The sequence below is a fragment of the Mycetomoellerius zeteki genome, unplaced genomic scaffold (assembly GCF_001594055.1).
Source record: "Mycetomoellerius zeteki isolate Tzet28-1 unplaced genomic scaffold, Tzet1.0 scaffold119, whole genome shotgun sequence".
Lineage (NCBI taxonomy): Eukaryota > Metazoa > Arthropoda > Insecta > Hymenoptera > Formicidae > Mycetomoellerius > Mycetomoellerius zeteki.
Genome location: NW_017256116.1, coordinates 1,168,442 through 1,190,613, shown reverse-complemented (window position 1 = coordinate 1,190,613; position 22,172 = coordinate 1,168,442). Strand labels below are relative to the sequence as shown.

At 33.4% G+C, this 22,172-nt stretch overlaps 5 protein-coding genes across 5 annotated transcripts; 3 read left to right on the top strand and 2 right to left on the bottom strand.

Moving 5' to 3' along the window:
• Positions 1-5,586: 5,586 nt before the first annotated feature.
• On the top strand, positions 5,587-7,449 carry LOC108730339 (uncharacterized). Its single transcript, XM_018459969.1, has 2 exons — positions 5,587-5,782; positions 6,131-7,449. Exon 2 carries the CDS (start codon positions 6,172-6,174, stop codon positions 7,369-7,371), a length of 1,200 nt encoding a protein of 399 aa, XP_018315471.1. The 5' UTR covers positions 5,587-5,782; positions 6,131-6,171; the 3' UTR covers positions 7,372-7,449.
• A 2,975-nt stretch (positions 7,450-10,424) lies between these two features.
• LOC108730347 (uncharacterized) lies at positions 10,425-11,733 on the bottom strand. Its single transcript, XM_018459982.1, has one exon. It carries the CDS (start codon positions 11,624-11,626, stop codon positions 10,430-10,432), a length of 1,197 nt encoding a protein of 398 aa, XP_018315484.1. The 5' UTR covers positions 11,627-11,733; the 3' UTR covers positions 10,425-10,429.
• On the bottom strand, positions 10,430-11,626 carry LOC108729722 (uncharacterized). The gene has a single exon (XM_018458942.1). The coding sequence runs from the start codon at positions 11,624-11,626 to the stop codon at positions 10,430-10,432; it is 1,197 nt and encodes a 398-aa protein (XP_018314444.1).
• A 5,118-nt stretch (positions 11,734-16,851) lies between the features above and the next one.
• LOC108730353 (uncharacterized) lies at positions 16,852-18,442 on the top strand. Its single transcript, XM_018459996.1, has one exon. The coding sequence runs from the start codon at positions 16,986-16,988 to the stop codon at positions 18,177-18,179; it is 1,194 nt and encodes a 397-aa protein (XP_018315498.1). The 5' UTR covers positions 16,852-16,985; the 3' UTR covers positions 18,180-18,442.
• A 2,048-nt stretch (positions 18,443-20,490) lies between these two features.
• On the top strand, positions 20,491-21,823 carry LOC108730334 (uncharacterized). Its single transcript, XM_018459962.1, has one exon. It carries the CDS (start codon positions 20,577-20,579, stop codon positions 21,789-21,791), a length of 1,215 nt encoding a protein of 404 aa, XP_018315464.1. The 5' UTR covers positions 20,491-20,576; the 3' UTR covers positions 21,792-21,823.
• Positions 21,824-22,172: the final 349 nt, after the last annotated feature.

Genomic DNA, 22,172 nt, shown 5'->3' with positions numbered 1-22,172 from the left:
AAAGTGGAAAATGTAATCAAATATGTCGGTGCTAGATATGGCAAGAAATGTAAACATTTTTTTTCGATTTCTCTGAAACGGAGCAAAAACGAGCATATGTCTATAGGACTTTTTTTCTTAGTTTTTTACTCCTCTACACGCTCCCGAAGTTTTGCGATTTAATTTGGAAACACCCTGTATATATACACATACACAAGTAGTATTGTCAAGTTAGGTATGTTAATTTCTAAATGAGTGAAACCTGGAAATAATTTCGGACACAGCTTACAAGTAAGAAACTTTATTTAGTACTGGTATAGAGATGGCAAGAAAGCTTGCAAGAAAGAAGGCTCGAATTTCTACTATAAATTTTCTTCCTTTCTCCAAGTAAACTGGTCCTGGCATTAGTGGTCCTCGCCACGTAATTCCGATGACTGGGCGCCTTATCCGAGTTACGTATAGTAGGCGCGCACCGGCAAACCATTATATTGGCCGGATCGTATTAAAGTTTGGCTTTGCTAATTGATCGCAAGAAATCACACGTAGCATGTCCGACACGTGCATGTGGTTTCCGCCAAGAATTCGCTGCAGGTATAGAATAATTGCCAGGGGAATAAAATTTGCCGCGGGATATATTTGATCGATGGCTAATGTGTTATGGTCGACACACATCAATAACAAACAATTTTATATTGTTTACAGAAAGATACATCTTAATGGAAAATAAATGTCATCAGGAATGATCGTTGCTTTAAACCAAACGTTGCGGCAATTACGAAGAGAAATAGAGTGATGTAATAAATAACGTGATATCGCATCAATCCCTCGTACACATGTATTAATGTAACCCCCCGCAACCGTGCTTTTATTATATTAAAATCAATTACGTTAATAATCTACATTAATTTTGCTGATCAAAATAACTAATGTAAAGCGCTGTAAAAGAACAGATTCATATGCTTGTGAAATAATGTAAGCTTATTGTAGCATATTGTAATTTAGGCATTAATTTCATTGACAGCGATACTTTATTTCACAAAAAAATTTCTAAAAATATAATGATTATTAGTGAAGAAATTTACGTCAACTCGAGCATATTCAGATACTATTCAAGAGATTCAGTAATTATATGTTGCAAATATATTAAAAAACATTTCTGTAAATATACTATACATCATTCTTTTTCTTTTCCAGATAAAATAGTGTGATCGATGGGGAATACATAGAGCGTCCAGCCAAAATCGTTCAAAGTATGTCGCAAGAGAATCAACTCGGAAGGTTTATGATTGCCTCGCGTGTCGGAGTGCAAACTCTCATGCACCGTGAGCAAGGATTTTCGATGGATGCAGAGAGTGTGTAAAATGTCCTAGCTGGAGTTCACGGTACCGAGGCAGGAGTTCTCGGTTGGAGCCGTTCGGGACGGGTTTCGCCGATAAATAAGCTTGACCGTGGGGTGTCATATTTCTTTGTCGCGCCGTTGCGCCAACGCGCTATCTCGCGGTGCACGGCGCGGATATTATTTACGATCCGCCCGGGGGAGATTTATTATGGAATTGATTTCCCGCACGGCCGATCGGATTAATTTTCACTTTCGAAATGCACGCGAGCGCCGATTGGCTGCCATTTGTTTCACACGAAACGGGACGAACGCGCGAAATTCATCGGTTCTGTTTGGTGTCCCTTCTGCACGAGTTGACAGGATGAATTTCCGATGAGCGTAATGAAAAACATCCATGACGTGGAAGAATTGTAACGAATGTTGTAACGCGATCTGCTATTGTCTTGAGAATTATCTGCTAAGAGCATCTCTCAGTAGTTTGCACGATGAGCAATAGGATTGGAAAAACATATCAGTATAAGAAACAATAGCCATCATTCCGTAGAGAACATATTAAACGAGCAATAGATGGAAAAAGAAATTTATGAATTCTATTTACTTAATTTATTTTATTATCTATTTCTTAACTTCTGTATGATACAACTGGCTTTGAAATAAGTTTTGCTGTTGTTGAAGACAAGAACGACGATGATGCTTGGCGACAGACCGCGTCCAATGAAACAAAGACCACCTGTGAACGCGTCATTAAGTCTTCATTTAATAGCTTGACTCCTCGAGATAACGCAAGAAAGCGTGTATTTTTAAGGGCTCATTAGTCTAATGAGCACTTAGGTGCTCATTACTCGCGTATTAGATGCAAAAAGCTTTCATTATCGTTCGTCGCCACCACGAATCGTTTCGGCAAGAAGTTCGATATCCATAGCACGCAATGCTTAGGGAACCTTGGAAAACCTGCCTTCTAAACTATAATACAATCGTACTTATTGTCAGTCTCGTGTCTACAATAGCACATATCTCAGTTAACTCTATGATTGCTAATGTCGATTACGGAATGCAGCTTCGAGACAGTTATTTACTTCATAGGATGGATCGTGACAGGCGTTGTGCAGGATGATAATCTTCAACAAAGAAAACGGATAACGACGCTTAGATGTACACCAATGACTCGATGCTTATCCTGCAAACGCTTCATCGTTCTTCGCGTAAATACTAGTCGTCTCGTTCATCTTACTGAAGGACGACGTTGTGCTAAGTCGTCGTCACATCGTTGAGAGCGAGAGAGCACTGAAGAGAGAGAGAGAGAGAGAGAGAGAGAGTGCAAGTAAGGTATGAAGCAGTCCGTTGAATGAAATTTGCAATGGAAATTTAATCTGACTCGATTCGTCTCGCGTAGCCAGCAGTCCTCTCCTTAACGCCAGTCATTGTTATGTTTTGCGGAATTTTCGACAGGGAATTGTACGCCCCGGGAAAAGAACGCAGCAATATCGCATCGAGCAGCGTCTGTCTTTCTCGCTTTTCAACCAACTCGCCGTAATTATGTATTCCGCCGAGAGACGATGGACTCCTCTGAATATCACGTAGCTAAGAAATATTGTGGAATAAATCATCATTTAGCAAAACGTAGAAGAAACGCATATGACGGTTTTACTGTTTTCATTAATAAAAAAAGTTGTTATGTTACGACCACCGCACCGGTATAGAGATAATATATAGATAATCGCACACAAATAAGATAATTTTACAATATCTTTGATTTATGGAACAAATCTTTCTATATTTATGCAATAAACTAGTTTAATTAGAGGTCATTAAATGAACCTAAATTAAGTCAGGTAATAAGCCAATAGGGACCAACACAAGATGTCAATGTGTAAATTTTTATATCATCATGTTAGGAGATAATTAGCTTAAATTAGTCGTACATTTGTGTGTAAGTATAAAAGAATTTTTATACTTAACTCTTATATATTGAAGATGGCCTAATTTAAGGCCGAAACGTCTAATAATTTGTAATGATTATATATGGTGGAATTAAATATAAACTTCGCTAAAAACATCTTGCGTTCGTGGTATATGTCCTTTATCTTTTCGTTTTTATAAATCAAGTTGCAGCTTTTTAAACTGATTATCAATGATATTAATAATCCATTTTAATAAAGGAAAGTAGAAATATAGGGAGAAATATTATATTATAGGGATAAAATATTCGGAAATCTTCTATAATATTTATAAGTTATACGAAATACGAACGAAATCCTCGAAAAAAATAAATATTTACTGATATTAAAATTTAACAACACGTCACATAACGCCGAAAGTTCTCACTAGCACTAACTTGAAATTCTCGTTAAAACTGTCGTGCAATATACTATTTAGATAGCACCGTGGCTCGAATTGCCTCTCCTTGCCGTTTACCGAGCAAGCCACTTAAATACAACATCACCAGTAATTATGCAAAATCCCTTTACCTGGAAAAATCGCAGGAGACGTTTTTCCGCTAGTCGACCCAAAACCTGCCTAACTCATCTTGGAAGGAAGAAAAAGGGCGGAAAGAAAAAATAGTTTAGAGTGGATCTCGTACTTTCGCAACATGGAACGGAAACACAAACATTTTCGGGGAGAGGGGGGATATGACACTTTAATGTACTTTTATCACTTTACGATTAAATTTCCAATTGGAAATTCATTATTGAAAGAAAAATTTAATTTGTTTTACAAAATCATGTGTAGATTAAAAAGTTTTTTATATCACCGGTGTATGATTGTGTCTGCATTTTTTACCGTTTGCAATATATGATTCAGTATTTAGTTTCTTACCGCTAAATTTATTTGTTCTTTCCTTGCTGTTATTTTTCTTATCAATTACAATTGAATGTAAGAAGTATTTAAATTTCTCACTAATCTCGTTATAGTTGACGTTTATGGAGCGATAATATTATAAAGCTTTAGATATTTAGCTTCCATTCAAACAATTGAAAACGTCAACCGCGTTACTTTTTAAATTTTTCTCTCGGAAGAAACAGCACGGAATATATCTCTTCTAGATGGAGAATGCAAATGCTCTTGTCTATTCGACAGCAGTACCATCAATGCCCTTGGGATGCACTTTACCGGACCAAAAAAACGTCCACTTCTCCAGACATAGAACTCAATTCGTTCCGTTAGTGTGTGGTCAACAATTTTTTCCGCTTTTTTTTTTATTCACGATCCAAGGTAAATGCTCGCAAATAGCAATTAAAACACATCACGTTACATTGCGCAGAGTTATTTTTCTACAGATTTATATAACAAGTTTCTATAAATCGTTTAGAAATTATATAAACAATTTTCCTAGTTTTTCTTATTTCTATTTTCTAACAATAAGATAATTTAGCATGCGGATACATTTGTTGTATTTATAATTAACTATGAAATTTACGTATGATAATATTTAGCGAGATGTATATTTACGTGAAATAAAAATTTATATTATTAATTATCCATGTATGTAATGTGTAAATTACATGGTTATACATACAAACGTCTTTATGTATAGGTTATAACTCATTCCAAGATAAACGGACTTTGTTTCGTTATGTAATTCCTCACTCGAGATGCTTCATTTAATCCAGTATCGTATGATAAAAAATTGAAAAGCATATCTGTTTTTTATGTGCATTAGCCACAGACAATGTGAAGATAATTTTTGAGCATGGTATTTCACACGATTACAATAATTTTTTTACAATATATTTATCTAACATTTAATTGAATTTATTTTGCGTCATTTATCAAAACACATTAGCTGCTTTCATTTATTTATATGAAAGACATTGACTATAGGGCAGGACTCGGCAAGATTTGCACTTCTCAGCCGATTTTCGAGAGGCTCCGCCTTCCGCTACTCCTCTCACCGCTCACCTCGCGCGCAGTTCAAATGCCGCTCGACCTTTAGGAGCGAATGACGCTCGTAGACATGAGGTCCACCCGCTTTGGGCGCTCACGCTGTAAACTTCATTCTATTTTTTTTGTTCATTACACGCCGTACAGTAATCATTTTATGTAAATTATAACTTATGATGGGCTACTTATTACAGTGACAAATCGATTCAACTCATAATAATTTCATTAATATTAATAGTAAGAAGCTGAAATCATAGCACAATATAACATAATATAACATAAAGGCATGTAACAGAGTAGAGAGGGAAAATTACCCCCACTCCTTCTGTTTTTCCTGACTTCTGCGGCGTAAATTCCAGCGCGGCGTATTTGCCGGAGTTATCCTACATATAATGTATTGCAATCGGCACTGCAGTCAGTGTTAAGTGCGTTTGCAGACGATATAACCAACGTATGTCACATGAGTAAATACAGCCTTGGACAAAAGTATAAGGCACTTACAATTTTCTCGTATTTTACGAAAAGTTATATATCTCGGCGAAAAGAAATCTCAGAGAGGTTTTCGACCACGCATTTTAAAGTGTAAGTATGAGGCTTTAAATCAGTGTTTGAATATTTTGTTCCTAAGTTACATAAAATTGAAAAATAATATCTTTGCAATATTTTTATTTTACTTTAAGGCGCTACAATTCAATGAAACATCAGTAAACAAAATTTAATATGAAAGTGTCTGAAAGTAGGCTTCCTAACCTTCAAAATGCTTTTTGAAAATAATTTGTACGATAATTTTTCGCAAAGATATTGTATTTTACATTATGTGAAATTTTATTGTGTAAAAACTTACTCTTTTTCTAAAATGTTTTTTAACTTTGAAATTAAAAAATATACGAAAAAAAGACAAAAGAGAAAAAATGTTTGTTTTTTATTTAGTTCATTGGACAGCTACTCAACAAATTGCATATCACACAAAAATGTCCTACGATGTAGATTTCCAGAAATGGAACAAAAAGGTAATGTCAAAAATCATTGAAAGTTTCGGTCTAAATATCGATGAAGCTCAATACGAGATAACCGAGCCTATCGACGTTTTTATGTCTACTATGTATTATGCGTGCGTCAAGTTTAAAAATAGACTGACGGATCAGAATGAAGAACATTTTATAATACTGAAAAGACCTAAACAGTTAGAAGTCTGGAGACAGATGACGGGCAGCGACCTGCAATTTCACAACGAAATATTGTTTTACCGAACATATGCTCGACCGGATGAGAATTTTCCGAGATGTTTCTACGTCGACGAGAAGCCACCTATGGACTCAGTAATTGCTTTGGAGAACGTCAGTAAACGAGGGTACTGTCCTTATTCGTACAAATACAACATTCCGTTAGAATACACATTAGCGGCGATGCGCGAGATAGGACGCTTCCATGGCAAAGGATATGTCATGAAGGAACTGCAGAAAGAAAAGTTCTTCGATATCGTAGGACAGCTTCAAGAAATTAGGTCCGAGAAGTTTCACGAGTTTAAGCTTCTTATCAATTCTCAGGCAACGCGAGCAGTAGAATATCTTCGCAGCCACAATCATGACGCGATTTTCTGCGACAAAATGGAAGCTTTACTCTCGAATGCATTCGACGAAGTGATGGTAAAGATGACTAAACCACTAGAACCTTTGTCCACAATGTGTCACGGCGATTTTACGTTGAATAATATTCTCTTTAAGAGAAAAGATGATGGACAGCAACATGCAATGCTGATCGACTTCGCGACATGTAGATATTCGACTCCCGTCGTTGATCTTTCTACGTATATTGGTTTGTGCTGCTGGCATGAAGTAATGAAAGACAAGTTTTTCGATATAATGCGCGTTTATCATGACGCGTTGAAAGAATATCTGTTAGAGGCTGGCATTTGGAATATCGATAAGTACTCGTACGATGTTTTCCTTGACGATTACAAGAGAGGTGGTCTCTTCGGTTTCGTTATTGCATCTTTTTTCTTACCAAAATTGATGGGATATTTCTCTATAGATGAACAACAAATGATAAAAATGAATAACGCAGAACGTTGTAGGATATTGAAACAGGAAGGTGGAGATGAAATGTCTAAGATCTTAGCTGATATATTGCTATATTTGAGGGACCTTGGTTGCTTAAAACCCTTTTTATAATGGCATAATATTGTTTTTATGTTATATTTATGTACGATACACATAGCATCAGCATTCATGCATATAGTATCAATAAAGTGTAATAATTATCTAAATAAGTATCTAAATAATGTACGAAATAAAAAAGTTTGCAAGTATAATTTTAAGCATACGCAATGTAAATAAAAAGAAAAATCTGTACAAATATATATAATCTTTGTACGTAAGTATAATGTATACATATAAGAATGTATATTTTCAATTTACATCTTACAATATTTCTTATTTCTTTCATCATTTTCCATTTTAATAATCATTGTTTGTTTACTTATTTAATCGTTTTTAATTTCATTATTCATTCTTTTATTCAATTCTATATTCTTTTATTTTTATATTTTTTATTAATCCTAAACTATCACAATGTGTTACCAACCGCAAATGAAGAGATTCATGTAATATCAACGTCATCTTATCATATCTTTTTAAGTATATATTCACAAACTTCAATCATGATTTCTTTTATCACTTTCTTATTTACTCACTATTTATCACTATTTATCTTTGCGATATTAATAAAAAAAACTTTCAAATCGATAGTCCGCTTCGTAATGACAAAAATGTGTTTGAATCAATTTTCTCTCTTTCTTTACGGTTTCTTATTTAAAATTTCAAAAATATTAATGAACAATTAAAACGGACAATCATAGTAAAACAAGATTTTTACAACAACCAACTTTTCTATATACGAAAATATTTATATACGATAAAGTTGCCTATTACGAGATATCTTTTTTAAAGGCTTGTAATTTATTTAATTTGTAATAACTTCTTTAACTTCTACCTTCACGTGACGCTACCGATCATCTGCACAAAACAAATAGTTACATACCAGCTTCCTTGACACAATGTGATAGTATATTAAATATCTACATAATGTTACATCGGTTCCTCCAGTACAAGTCAATTCTCACAATGTTACCCATGCTCCGAACTCGTTTTCCTCAGAAGAAAAAGCAACAAAAAAAGATCCTTCCTTTTTAACTGTTATGCATCCTAATGCCTTTTCTACATTCAATATTTACCCTTCCTTTTTCTCAGTTAAAAGTAAAATTAACTCTTAACTTTTGATTGGTATTGATTGGTATCACAAACCTAACTTTTCGAGGAGGTTTCTAAATTTTTCTCCAACTAAATTTCTAAGTTTTTCTCCAACCATCCGTTATCTCAAAAAAAGGGTGTAATCATTAGTTTGGTGGATAGAGCTATCTTACTGTCTGATTCAGAATTCTACATGAAAAATCTAACAATTATAATAAATATTTTATTAAATAATGATTATCTACTTAAATTGATCTTTGATACAATCAACAAGAGACTCCAAAGAATCAGGGTTGGAAGTGCAACGTGTGTTAATCGATCTAACAAGAACGAGGATTTATCTGTTGTTCAATCATGGTTCACTGTGCCTTTTATTCCATCTTTGACTGAAAAATTTAACCAATTCAATAGAAACGATATCAAGGTCTCTTTTTATAGTTTGAATAAACTACAGAAATATATTAAAGTACACAAAGATCCGCGACCTCAATTTTCTAAAAACAATATAGTTTACAGGATTACGTGCAATAATTATGATGCCTCGTATGTAGAAGACGGGTAGACAGGTAAAATGCGAATTGCAGAACACAGAAATCATATGTGCTACGGAATACGTATCTTCCCGATCTGTTATGACCGAGCACAGATTACAGCTAGAACATGATTTCGATTGAAATTTTAGACGAAGAACCTTGCTATAACAAACATCTAATTTCGGAAATGCTTTATATAAAAAAACAAAAAAACAGCCTTAATTTCCAAACCGATACAGAGGGCCTACATACAGCATACATTCCGATTGTAAATAAGATCTGACTTTGCATTGCCAAGACCACATTCTGTTTTGTATTTTTCTCTTAGTCAATGTTTGTCTATCGCAACAGTTATACATTTTTAATTTTATTTCTTGACTGATTTTACATCTTCATATATAACTTTAATTTTTATTCACTCAATAATTTATTTTTGCATTGACCACTTTTGTGTTCTTATTCTCGGACTATGACAGTTTTACTATCGCACTGTGACTATTAGAATTTTATGACGAATATCGTATCATCGAGATATAACGCAACACTTTTGATCATATTGATGAGATTTCTACCGAGATGACGTATTTGTTTGCTTTTTAACTTAAGACAATTAATTAAATTGACTAATATTCTCCCGGCTATTGAAAACCGGCCGAATTCCTTTCCCCCCTTGACTCACAATTTTCTTCTCCCCCCCTCCTCCCCCCACACAAGCAGCGTAATATAAAAGGAACGACCCGGGGGAACAGCTTACAATTAGTATCAGGCTGCTCCTCGCCCTGATGAAGTGAACTGCAAGGTTCACGAAACGTTGGCATTCCAAGAATGGATCTAAACACGGAGAAAACCCGCGAAAAAACGCAAGATTGTCACAATTAAATTGACTATTTTACTAACATCAAGAAATTTTTCTGTTATTGTTTCTAATTTTAATAATTCTTTGTCAGTGGATGATGTAAAAAGAGGAGAGGATACGATATTGTTTAGGATTGGTATTGAATGGTTTGAATTTCTTCATTTGCGGTTGGTAACACATTGTAGTGGTAGTTTAGGATTAATAAAGGTATAAAAATAAAAGAATATAGAATTGAATAAAAAAATAAATAATGAAATTAAAAACGATTAAATAAGTAAACAAACAATGATTATTAAAATGGAAAATGGTGAAAGAAATAAGAAATATTTTAAGATGTAAATTGAAAATATATATTCTTATATGTGTGTATACCATATACATATAATAAGTACATTATACTTACGTACAAAGATTATATGTATTTGTACAGATTTTTCTTTTTATTTACATTGTGTTTAAAATTATACTTGCAAACTTTTTCGTACATTATTTAGATACTCCATAATTACTACATTTTATTGATACTATATGCATTAATGCTGATACTATATGTATTGTACATTAATATAACAATAAAAACAATATTACACCATTATATAAAGGGTTTTAAGCAACCAAGATCCCTCAAATATAGCAATATATCAGCTAAGGTCTTAGATATTTCATCTCCACCCTCCTGCTTCAATATCCTACAATATTCTGCGTAATTCATTTTTATTATTTGTTGTCCATCTATAGAGGAATATCCCATTAATTTTGGTAAGAAAAAAGATGCAATAACGAAACCGAAGAGACCACCTCTCTTGTAATCGTCAAGGAAAACATCGTACGAGTACTTATCGATATTCCAAATGCCAGCCTCTAACAGATATTCTTTTAACGCGTCATGATAAACATGCATTATATCGAAGAATTTGTCTTTCGTTACTTCATGCCAGTGCAAACTAATGTACGTAGAGAGATCAATGACGGGAGTCGAATACCTACATAGCGCGAAGTCGATCAGCATTGCATGTTGCTGTCCATCATCTTTTCTCTTAAAGAGAACATTAGTCAACGTAAAATCGCCGTGACACATTGTGGATAAAGGTTCTAGTGGTTTAATGGTCTTTACCATCACTTCGTCGAATGCATTCGAGAGTAAAGCTTCCATTTTGTCGCAGAAAATCGCGTCATGATTGTGGCTGCGAAGATATTCTACTGCTCGCGTTGCCTGAGAATTGATAAGAAGCTTAAACTCGTCAAACTTCTCGTCAAACCTATTGTCTTGAAGCTGTCCTACGATATCGAAGAACTTTTCTTTCTGCAGTTCCTTCATGACATATCCTTTGCCATGGAAGCGTCCTATCTCGCGCATCGCCGCTAATGTGTATTCTAACGGAATGTTGTATTTGTACGAATAAGGACAGTACCCTCGTTTACTGACGTTCTCCAAAGCAATTACTGAGTCCATAGGTGGCTTCTCGTCGACGTAGAAACATCTCGGAAAATTCTCATCCGGTCGAGCATATGTTCGGTAAAACAATATTTCGTTGTGAAATTGCAGGTCGCTGCCCGTCATCTGTCTCCAGACTTCTAACTGTTTAGGTCTTTTCAGTATTATAAAATGTTCTTCATTCTGAGTCAGTCTATTTTTAAACTTGACGCACGCATAATACATATTGGACATAAAAACGTCGGTAGACTCGGTTATCTCGTACTGAGCTTCATCGATGTGTGGACCGAAACTTTCAATGATTTTTAACATTACTTTTTTGATCCATTTCTGGAAATCTTCGTCGTAGGACATTTTTAGTTGTGTGATATGCAATTTGTTGAGTAGCTGTACGTCTTGATTACGTCTGTTCAGTGACTAACACTTACTGTGAGTCATAACTTAATCGCAGTTCGTATATAAGCGCCTTCAGACGGTATAGCTAACATATGCGTATTGACATTAATTTCGCACCACATTTGCTAAATATTGAATCTACATTTTATATAAATAATTATATATTCAGAGTTATCCAAGGTCGGTGTTTTTTGGCTTGAAATAAAAATGTGTCGATATTCATTTTTCCGGTGTTACTGTAACTTTGAAGTCTTATAATTCGAAAAGTACTTTATAAAAAATAACTTTATTGTAGTGTTTTGAAAAGCTCTTGACATCAGCTATTATATTCTGGAATTAAAAGTAGGGTATTCCGTTAAAAAAATCGATGTGACCTGATCTTGGCAACAACCTAAAGTCAAACTGATAAGATCAATAAATAGATCCTACAACTTTTATCTGAAATACTTTTCTCTAAAATTTATATTTTCCGAGATATTCAGGTGTCTCGACCTTTTGGGACACCCTGTATAAATACATATATGTATAATATATATATAAATATACAGTCATATAAAAAACTATACAAATTTTACTTAAAACATCTTTTCATATATCTTATTGTTTCGACGGTAATTACTTACGCACATGAGATCACGGATAGAGTATATAAGGAAGCGTTTATAATTAATTCTCAAAAATGATATGTTGTAATATATCTTTATTATACATGGTTGAATTTGGAAAAAAATAATCTTCAATTTGGTAAAAACGGATTTGAAAAATTTGAAAAAACTACAAACTTCTATAAGTAAATTGCTAACTTCGCTTTCATGTTTGAAAACAGTGCTGGACAGTGTCATATTTGAGTTCTCTCACTCACACATGTATAAATTACATAGATGAATTCACATAATACTCACAGACAGGACGCATACACACGCATATGGGAAATGAGGACTAAAACAAGGACAAGTCGGAATCAGGTTCATCTCTTCCTATCACATAGTGTCAGCAGTCTATAAGCTGTGGAGAAAACTGTGGATGGTGGGGTATATTGTTAAACAAAAAAAAAATTTTTTTAATGTTTTTTTTCGCAACTTTAAAGTAGGTACTCTTGAAACCGTACAATTTTTGTTTAAAAAATTTTTTCCATCTTTTATACTTCCGACAATTTCGACTCGGAAGAAAAATACCGTTTTTTTCAAAGGAGTGTTTCACCCCTTAAACACGAGTTAGCGCACGTATAAAAAAATTCGAATTTCGATTTTGTGTTCTGTTTGTAAAACTTATTTTCTTAATTACTTTTTATCGAATAAAGAGCGCGGACTAAAACCTTTCGAAGATCACTCAGGACCATGACCTTGACAATATATATCAAGGTCAAAATCATTGGAGGTGGATCCGTTGTTTTCAATATTTATCACTTACTTTAGAGCAGAGAAGTTTTGTTTTATATAGCAGAACTTATTTTGTTATTAACTTTTAAACGAATAACGAGCGCGGACTAAAACCTTCCGAAGATCACTCAGGACTATGATCTTGACAGTACATGTCAAGGTCATCGGAGGTGGTTATCATTGTTTTTAATATTTACCCTCAGTTCAATTTAATTACGTGTGCATTAGTAGATACTAAGTTGCCTTTAACTTGTAAATCGGTAAATATTCCAATCATTGGAATAAATCAAAGTAAGATACGCGTTAGCCAAGTTATCTTAGAAATACAATCGCGACACAATAAGGCTAAATTTAAATTAGAATGTTTGGTATTACCAAAATTACAGAACGGATACCTCAAACAAGAATTGATGCGTCAACGTTGAATATACCTAGTTATTTAAAGCTAGCCGATGAGGAATTCCACAGACTTGGAAACATCGATTTTATTGGTGGGAAATATTGAAGGATGAGCATGTGGACTTACAATATTTTTATTATGTCAGCGTTTCACCGATTAATGAAAAATTTTATTAGTGCACACAATTATTTGAATTATGTTAGCTGAAGAAGAACCGGTGATCCTGAAACGTACGTTTTATTTTTGCTGATTTGTAGATAATTATTTAATTTGTTTGTAACTTATATTTGCTCGATCACCTTTGTTTATATTTAATTGTTAGAAGTATTATTCGCCTGAATATCAGAAATGTGAAGAATATTTCCAAGCAACTGTACAACGAAATTCCGAGGGCAGGTTTATCCTTGGATTGCCACAAAGAAAATATATCATACTCACAGCTTCGTACAAGATAGCACTGAAGAGATTCTACGCATTGGAAGGTCGATTTGCGCGGCAGCCTGAACTGAAACAAGAATATGTCAAATTTATGGAGCAATATAAGGCTCTTGCGCACATATCGTTAGTCGAGGACGATCGACTCCGAGAATATTCAAACGTTCATTATCTGCCACATCATCCCATTAATAAAGAAAGGAGCGTTAATCAGAAAACTAAGTGTAGTATTCGATGAATCCGTCCTTTCTAAATCAGGAGTATCATTGAATTACAAGTTGTTAACAGGACCTATTTTACAGGATGTGTTGTTTGAGCTATTAATAATATTCAGAATCCATCAATGACCGCTGATCTAAAGATGATGTACCGGCAAGTAAGAGATTCAAATAGAGATTTACAAAGGATACTATGGAGATCCTACAGTGATGAGGATATTCAAATATATCGGTTGAACACTAACATATAACTGCTTCAGCGTCTTTCTTGACGGTCAGATGCTTAAAGAATTAGCAATCCAGGAGAAGAGTAAATATCTCACCGCATTGGAAATATTACATAATTTTTATCTGAAAGATTTACTCACAGGAACGTACACATTGGAGGAGGTATGTTCGCTACAGCAGGAACTAATGGAGTTGCTTCAAAGCGAAGGATTTTATCTTCGTAAATGTAGAAGTAACGATTAACGAACACTTCGCTCATTATGGACAGATAAGGAAGAGGATAGCTTTTTGATGTTAAATGAGCATGAGATGTTAAGAACGCTCGGATTACTTTGGAACTCGGAACAAGATCGTTTACAGTATGAAATTCAATTAGATGGATCTGCACCGAAGAGACAGGTGTCATCGCTTATTTCAAAGGTATTTGGTCCTTTAGAGCTCATCGGACCTATATTAGTGGTAGTCAAGCAATTAATGCAACAATTATGAAAAGAATAATTAGATTGGGATGAAGATTTACCGTATCATTTACTAGAAACGTAGAAGGTTGAATAAGATACTATGGCTCTTTGAACGCGACTCAAGTTTTGTCAGTGCCTCGCAATGTCAACTCAGACAACAGTGCTATCAATAGAGCTACATATTTTCTGTGATGCTTCAGAAAGACTCTATGAAACGTGTGCTTATATTGAATCAGGTTAGAACGTGTGTCTATATGCTTGATGTGTTCAAGGTCCAGAGTAGTCCCCTTACATTTATCTGTTATGTAAGATATGAGAATAAAGTGTTAAAGTATTACCACAATTCTATCATAATAAATAATATAATGTTGTAAAAATGACGAGTTGCATTTTGGAATGCAAGAATAGGAGCGAGGAAGGATATGAAGCGTTTTCCGTTATATCTAATAATTATTTAATTTTGCCATAAGTGTATGTATATATTTATGTTTCTGTTTTACATTACTAATGTGACGAAATCGAGAAATTAGCCAATCATAGCTATTCCTCGGAAGAATGGAACGACTGTGATTGGCCAGTTTCATAACTACGGATGTTATTAAACCCGATTAAGGATGCTGTGTAAATGTAATCATAGTATCTCTAGAATTGCGGGAGCGAGCGTATCTTCTACTGGGGAGAGGTAGCATATTACGAAGCGAGCGAGCGATGGTTGTTGTTTTGTCATTCTACTTAGGACACGAATATAGTGCTTGAATAAATTTGCAATTTAAGGGGTTGCTGGAATGACGGCTGAACTTGATCGATGTCGATAGTACAGATTTTTTCATTCTAAATAAAAAAACCGATAATAGTAACATCTTTAATTCATTTCTTATATTATCGTTATGTCTCACTCAAACGCGTACATCTGTCCTTATCTAATATATTGCAACGCCATCTCTTGCAAAATCGAACACCTACTGCAATTACTGCTTTGTTTACCATTTCGAGTCTTTGTTCAGCATTCGTATACACGTAATTTGCAGATCGATATAAATCTTTCATTTTAAGCTTTGAATCTTAGTTTCATAAACTCAGTATTATTTGTGCACGTAAAACCCTGAACTGTTGTTTTGTCCATACGAGCTATAAAACTTTTGTATTAAGGAAACGTCTACGTCAGGTGACAACTCTATGAGTTGAACAAATGTAAGTTTTTAACTTTTTCTCGATTTTAGTATAAAGTCCATTGCAGCACCTTCCAATTTTGCGTATACTTTAATCCTGTAAAAGGATTTTTGATTCCGTAAAGTAAATTCGGAGGTTTATATCGTTCTGCAATGTCCCAACACTTGGTCACTCCAACATCTCCTTAAATCTGGAACGATTGATAAAAACAATTAACGGTCTTTACATTTTTAATATTTATTTTTTAAATAATTCAATCAAATTGCATGGAGAAGGAAAGAGCGCACTAATAATAAAAGAAAAACGCTGTTTTTTAATTCTATGCCAAAAACTAAATAAAACAAGCACTGATAATGAGTCTCGTAGATTAAACGCTCCAGCTCAGAGAAAAAATGTGTTTACTTTCTTTTACAGGCAATAAAATTTTCCGTTATAAACAAAAACCTATCCCTACTACAGGAAAAAAAACTGGTTTTATAAAAGCTAACAATAATAATGAAATTAAATTAAAAATTAATGAGTTATAGACTCCTTTAATCTTAATTGTTTTATACAACGTTTGTTGTATAAAAGTTAACAATTTCACGAATTTAATTAGTCTTCTTTTATCATTTGTTTGAATTATAGTCGAGATAATTCACATTTATTGCTTCTTTTACAAACAAATCTTCTATCTTAAATTTTTCTTTGTACCGAGAAATTAAGTGCTTGAATTGGTCTTCATTATGAAGTCTCTCATTCTTCGTATCATTTGTTTGGACATATCTTATGTATACAAGTGGCGGTTTTTCGTTATCTAATCAGAAGCAACTACGGCTAAAGCTACCTTCTGTACTCTAAAGACGGAGATGGCCTTAGCTGTGACAGCTTCTGGTTTGATAACAAAAAAACGCCTAAGTAATCAGTTAAATAGACAAATGTAATAGAGCCGAACAGTATCGTTTGGGCAATTCACGAATGTACTTCATTCGAACATTGCCTTATTCTGGCATTTAAAATCGATCAAAACAATTCTCATGTCGCAGCATGAATAAAATGTCGCATGTTGAAGACAAATGGATAAAAGAAATAACAACAACAATTATTGAGAATCTTGGATCAAACGTCGATGAAGCTCAATATGAAGTTCACGGATTCACCAACTATTGGATGTCTATACAGTACTATCTAAATGTAAAGTTTACAAACAAGACCGGTCACAGTGAGGAACTTCCTATAATATTGAAAAGACCCATGCAATGCGAAAGAACTAGAGTGCTGCATCGTACTGATGATCAGTTCCATAATGAGATCCTGTTTTATCAGATGTACATTCAGCCCGATGAACATTTTGCAAAATGCTTCTACGCCAACAAACGACCGCCCTTCGATTCGGTGGTCGCCTTGGAAAACATCAGCAAACGAGGATACTGTCCCTGTCCATATATGTATGACATTCCTCTGGAATATACATTAGCGGCATTTCGTGAGATGGGACGATTCCATGGTAAAGGATACGTTATGAAGGAGCTGCAGCGCGAAAAGTTTTTCGATATTGTGAAACGAATTCAAGAAATTAGATACGATAAGATATATGAATGGAAGCATTTCATGGATATAAACGCAATACGAGGGGTGGAATATCTTCGTAATCATGGTTACGATGTAACCTTCTGTGATAAAATGGAAGCTTTACTCTCGCAAGCGTATGATAAAGTGATGATGAAGATAGTAGATCCGCGGGAGCCATTGTCCACGTTGTGTCATGGCGATTTTACATTGAGCAATATTCTCTTCAAGACGGAAAACGGTAAACATGACGCAATACTAATCGATTTCGCACTTTGTAGATACTCGACTCCCGTCATTGATCTTTCCACGTATATTTGTCTGTGCTGCTCGAATGAAATGATAAAAGATAAATTCTTCGAAATAATGCGAGTCTATCACGATGCATTGAAAAAGTATCTTCTGGAGGCTGGCGTTACGAATATCGAGAAATACTCGTATGAGGCTTTGCTGGACGATTTCAGGAGAGGTGGTCTCTTTGGTTTCATCATCGCATCCTTCTTTTTACCAATAGTAAGAGGGTATTTCAAAGAAGATCCTCAACAATTAGCATGCATGAAATTCTTAAATAATGGGAAATTGATAAAGCAATTAGGCGGAGACGAAATGTCCAAGATATTAGCTGATATGTTATTACATTTAAAGGATTTTGGTTGTTTAACATATTTTTAATAACAATGCGTTTATTTCGAGACGTGTAGATTACCATCAATTAAATTATGAACTATGAATTAAAAAAGATGTATGTTCAATTCACAGATATTTATATTTCTGCGATTGTTACGTCCCTTCGACTATTGCCAAGAATTATGACATGCGCAAAATGCAATGACATCTTATGTATTTTTGCGTACAGTACTAATTACAAAAAGGCTGGTCATCTGATTCTGTAACGTCTCTTTCCTACTTAATGTTCTTATACAGCGAATCCACTACACACATTACTTTAACATAGGATGTTGAACAATTAGATGTTTGTGATTCAATTACATGTATATTAAATATAAAATATTAAATACATATATACAATATATATATATATTATATACAAAAAAAGACACATTTCTATGTATAAGTAAAAATATACTGTTATTAATAAATAAATCGATAGATTTAATTAATAGATAAGTTAGAGATATTAAATAATAAAATAGCTGTTTTATTTAAAATCATGCAACAAAAAATCTTCCTCTGAAAAAAATATCCAACTTTAAAAAGATCAAAGAAATACAACATTTTTTTTGCTTAAAAAGATATAATTTTATTATTAAAATTAAATTAATCATAATCTCCACAGCTGCATTTCAGAATTTATTGTACATATCTGTTATTATTGATAATGCTTTTTAGGTTTTCACGGCTATTATTTTTAAAAATGCTAGAAGGTTTGTTAAGAACTTTTGTTTGTTCAGAAGTTTTGTTTAGAACACGGCAATAACCCGCAAACCTTCTGACATCTTTATTTGTTATCATTATAATGATTGTGGAGCATCAGAAAGATCACAGTCTATCAGATCTTAATATACATTATTTTGCATTTATATTTATGAGTGATGTTTTATAAAATCTTTTTAAGAAACAAAATATGAAATATTTCTAAAGAATTTAGTCATTAAATATAACAAAACAAGAGAATTAATTTTTCAAAATTCTTAAATAACAATAGCTCTTTAAAAATATTGCTAACATTATAAATGTTTTATAAAATATTAAATATTCGCTAAATTTGTCACGCTTCCATTACGTTCTTCGTTAATCTCATGTTTTATAAAATGTTTTATAAAATATTAAATATTCGCTAAATTTGTCACGCTTCCATTACGTTCTTCGTTAATCTCATGTTTTATAAAATGTTTTATAAAATATTAAATATTCGCTAAATTTGTCACGCTTCCATTACGTTCTTCGTTAATCTCATGTTTTATAAAATGTTTTATAAAATATTAAATATTCGCTAAATTTGTCACGCTTCCATTACGTTCTTCGTTAATCTCATGTTTTATAAAATGTTTTATAAAATATTAAATATTCGCTAAATTTGTCACGCTTCCATTACGTTCTTCGTTAATCTCATGTTTTATAAAATGTTTTATAAAATATTAAATATTCGCTAAATTTGTCACGCTTCCATTACGTTCTTCGTTAATCTCATGTTACGAACCAAAAAGATCACGTTCTTTTACATTGAGTCATTCAGTTTCTACAGTCATTCGTTACTCTTCGCACGATTCCGTATTTCATCTACTTTCTTCCAGCTTTCTTCGAGTGGCCGCGTATTGTTCGCGAAAGCATCTTTCGTGACCCCATTTTTTTTACATCTATTCGAACGCCAAAGAAGAGAGACGGAGATGAACCGTTTAATCCTCCAGAGTGAAGCACATAAAAGACATTAGTCTCTTATTTTAAAGTATTTTATCATTTCCTAAACCCACTTAAAAGTAGAAGATGAGCTATTAGATAATGATACTGACTATATTTGATAATACCATTTATAACACTAGAAATAAAATTTTAAAATTAAATAATAATCTGATTGCATTTTATTGTATCTACTATTTTAACACATTTTTAACGCGAATTATTATGAAATATATTCTAAAAATTAATCGCTGAGTATATAACAATAATACTACAATAATTTTGTTGAATTTTGCGAAGATACTGCAAAATTATATCAGGTATTGTATACCATCGTATGCATTGTATGTTGTATATTGTATAGAAAAATATTGTGTATTTTATACAATGATTTTAATCAATCAATTATACTCATTGATTTTCTAGATATGATTGTGAATCAATTACATACACTGCTTTCTCGCGTTGATACGTGATTGCTATCACAGTATTATAATTTTTTAGTATGTAACCCCTACTTTTGCTATATTTACGATCTTTATGAAGCAAAATTAGCTTCATTTATAATCTCTGGAGAATACTATTAAAGCGACAGTATTGCACAAGTCTCTTGCAGTATAATCAAGATAACGAACTCGTCTATATAGTGCCTTGTATTTACAGATTCTTAGACTCGTGCACAACGATTTACTCGTTGTTACTACTAATAAAATGTCTCACACTGAAGACATTAAGAAATGGAATAAAGAGGTTATATTAAAAATTATTGAGAATCTTAGAGAAAACGTTGACGAAATTCGGTATGAGATATCTAAACAAACCGGTAATCTTATGTCAACTGTCTATAATGTATTCGTGAAGTTTAAGAACAGGACAAAGGATCAGAGTGAAGAATTTTCTATAATACTAAAGAAACCAACACAGTTAGAATTTCTTAGACAGATAATTCGCAGCGACGTTCAATTTCATAACGAAATTTTATTTTACCGCATGTATGCCCAACCAAATGAAAATTTTGCGAAATGCTTTTACATCGATGAACGACCGCCTGTCGATTCGGTGATCGCTCTGGAGAACGTCAATGAACAAGGATATTATTCTTGTGCGTATCCATGTAAGTACAACACTCCTTTAGAATATACATTGGCAGCTATGCGCGAAATTGGACGATTTCACGGAAAAGGATATGCGATGAAGGAACTGCAACGCGAAAATTTTTTCGCTATCGTAGAACAGCTTCAAGAAATTAAATACGACAGAAACCAAAATGAAAATTGTATAATCTTTCTCAACTTGACCGCGACGCGAGCAGTGGAATATCTTCGCAATCAGGGTTATGACACAGCCTTTTGCGATAAAACGGAAGCCTTACTCTCGAATGCGTTTGATGAAGTGATGATAAAGACGGTGAAATCGCGAGAGCCATTGTCTACGCTGTGTCATGGTGACTTTATATTGGACAATATTCTTTTCAAGATGGAAAACGATGGACAATACCGAGCAATGCTGATCGACTTCGCATTTTTGAGATATGCAACGCCCGTCGTTGATCTTTCCACATATCTCTGTCTCTCTTGCTCGAATGAAATAAGGAAAGATAAGTTCTTCGAGATTGTACGAGTCTATCATGATGCACTAAAGGAATATCTCTTAGAGGCTAACATTTGGGATAGCGAAAAATATTCGTACGATGCTTTGCTGGATGATTACAAAAGAGGTGGTCTCTTCGGTTTTGTTATTGCATCTTTTTATTTACCAGTATTAATGGGATACTTAAAAAAAGGAAATTTAACATGTGCAAATGAGTTTGAAAACGAAGAAACAGCAAGACAAAACAAACAATTAGGCGGAGATAAAATTTCCAAGATATTAGCTGATATGTTGCTACATTTGAGAGATCTTGGTTGTTTAGAATATTTTTCATAATAAGACAATTTTGTTTCATAACATATAACGACGCCAGATTATTATAAATTAATAATTATAAAGTATAAATTGAGTACATTTAAATATTTGACAAAATATCATGAATACATAATGTAGATATAAAAAGCATTTCTGTAAATAGATTGTAATTGAATATACTGTAATAAATACACACACCCATTGTAAATCGATATACCTTTACAATAAATATGTTTTTATAATGTAACACTTATTTCAAATTTAGTTAAGCAATTTCCAATAATATGAAAAAAAAGATATAGACTTATTATTTATTATGGATCAAAATCTCGTGTATTATTTGAGATAAGAGTATAACTTCATAGCATATTGACTTTGATACTGAAATGAGACTTATTTAAC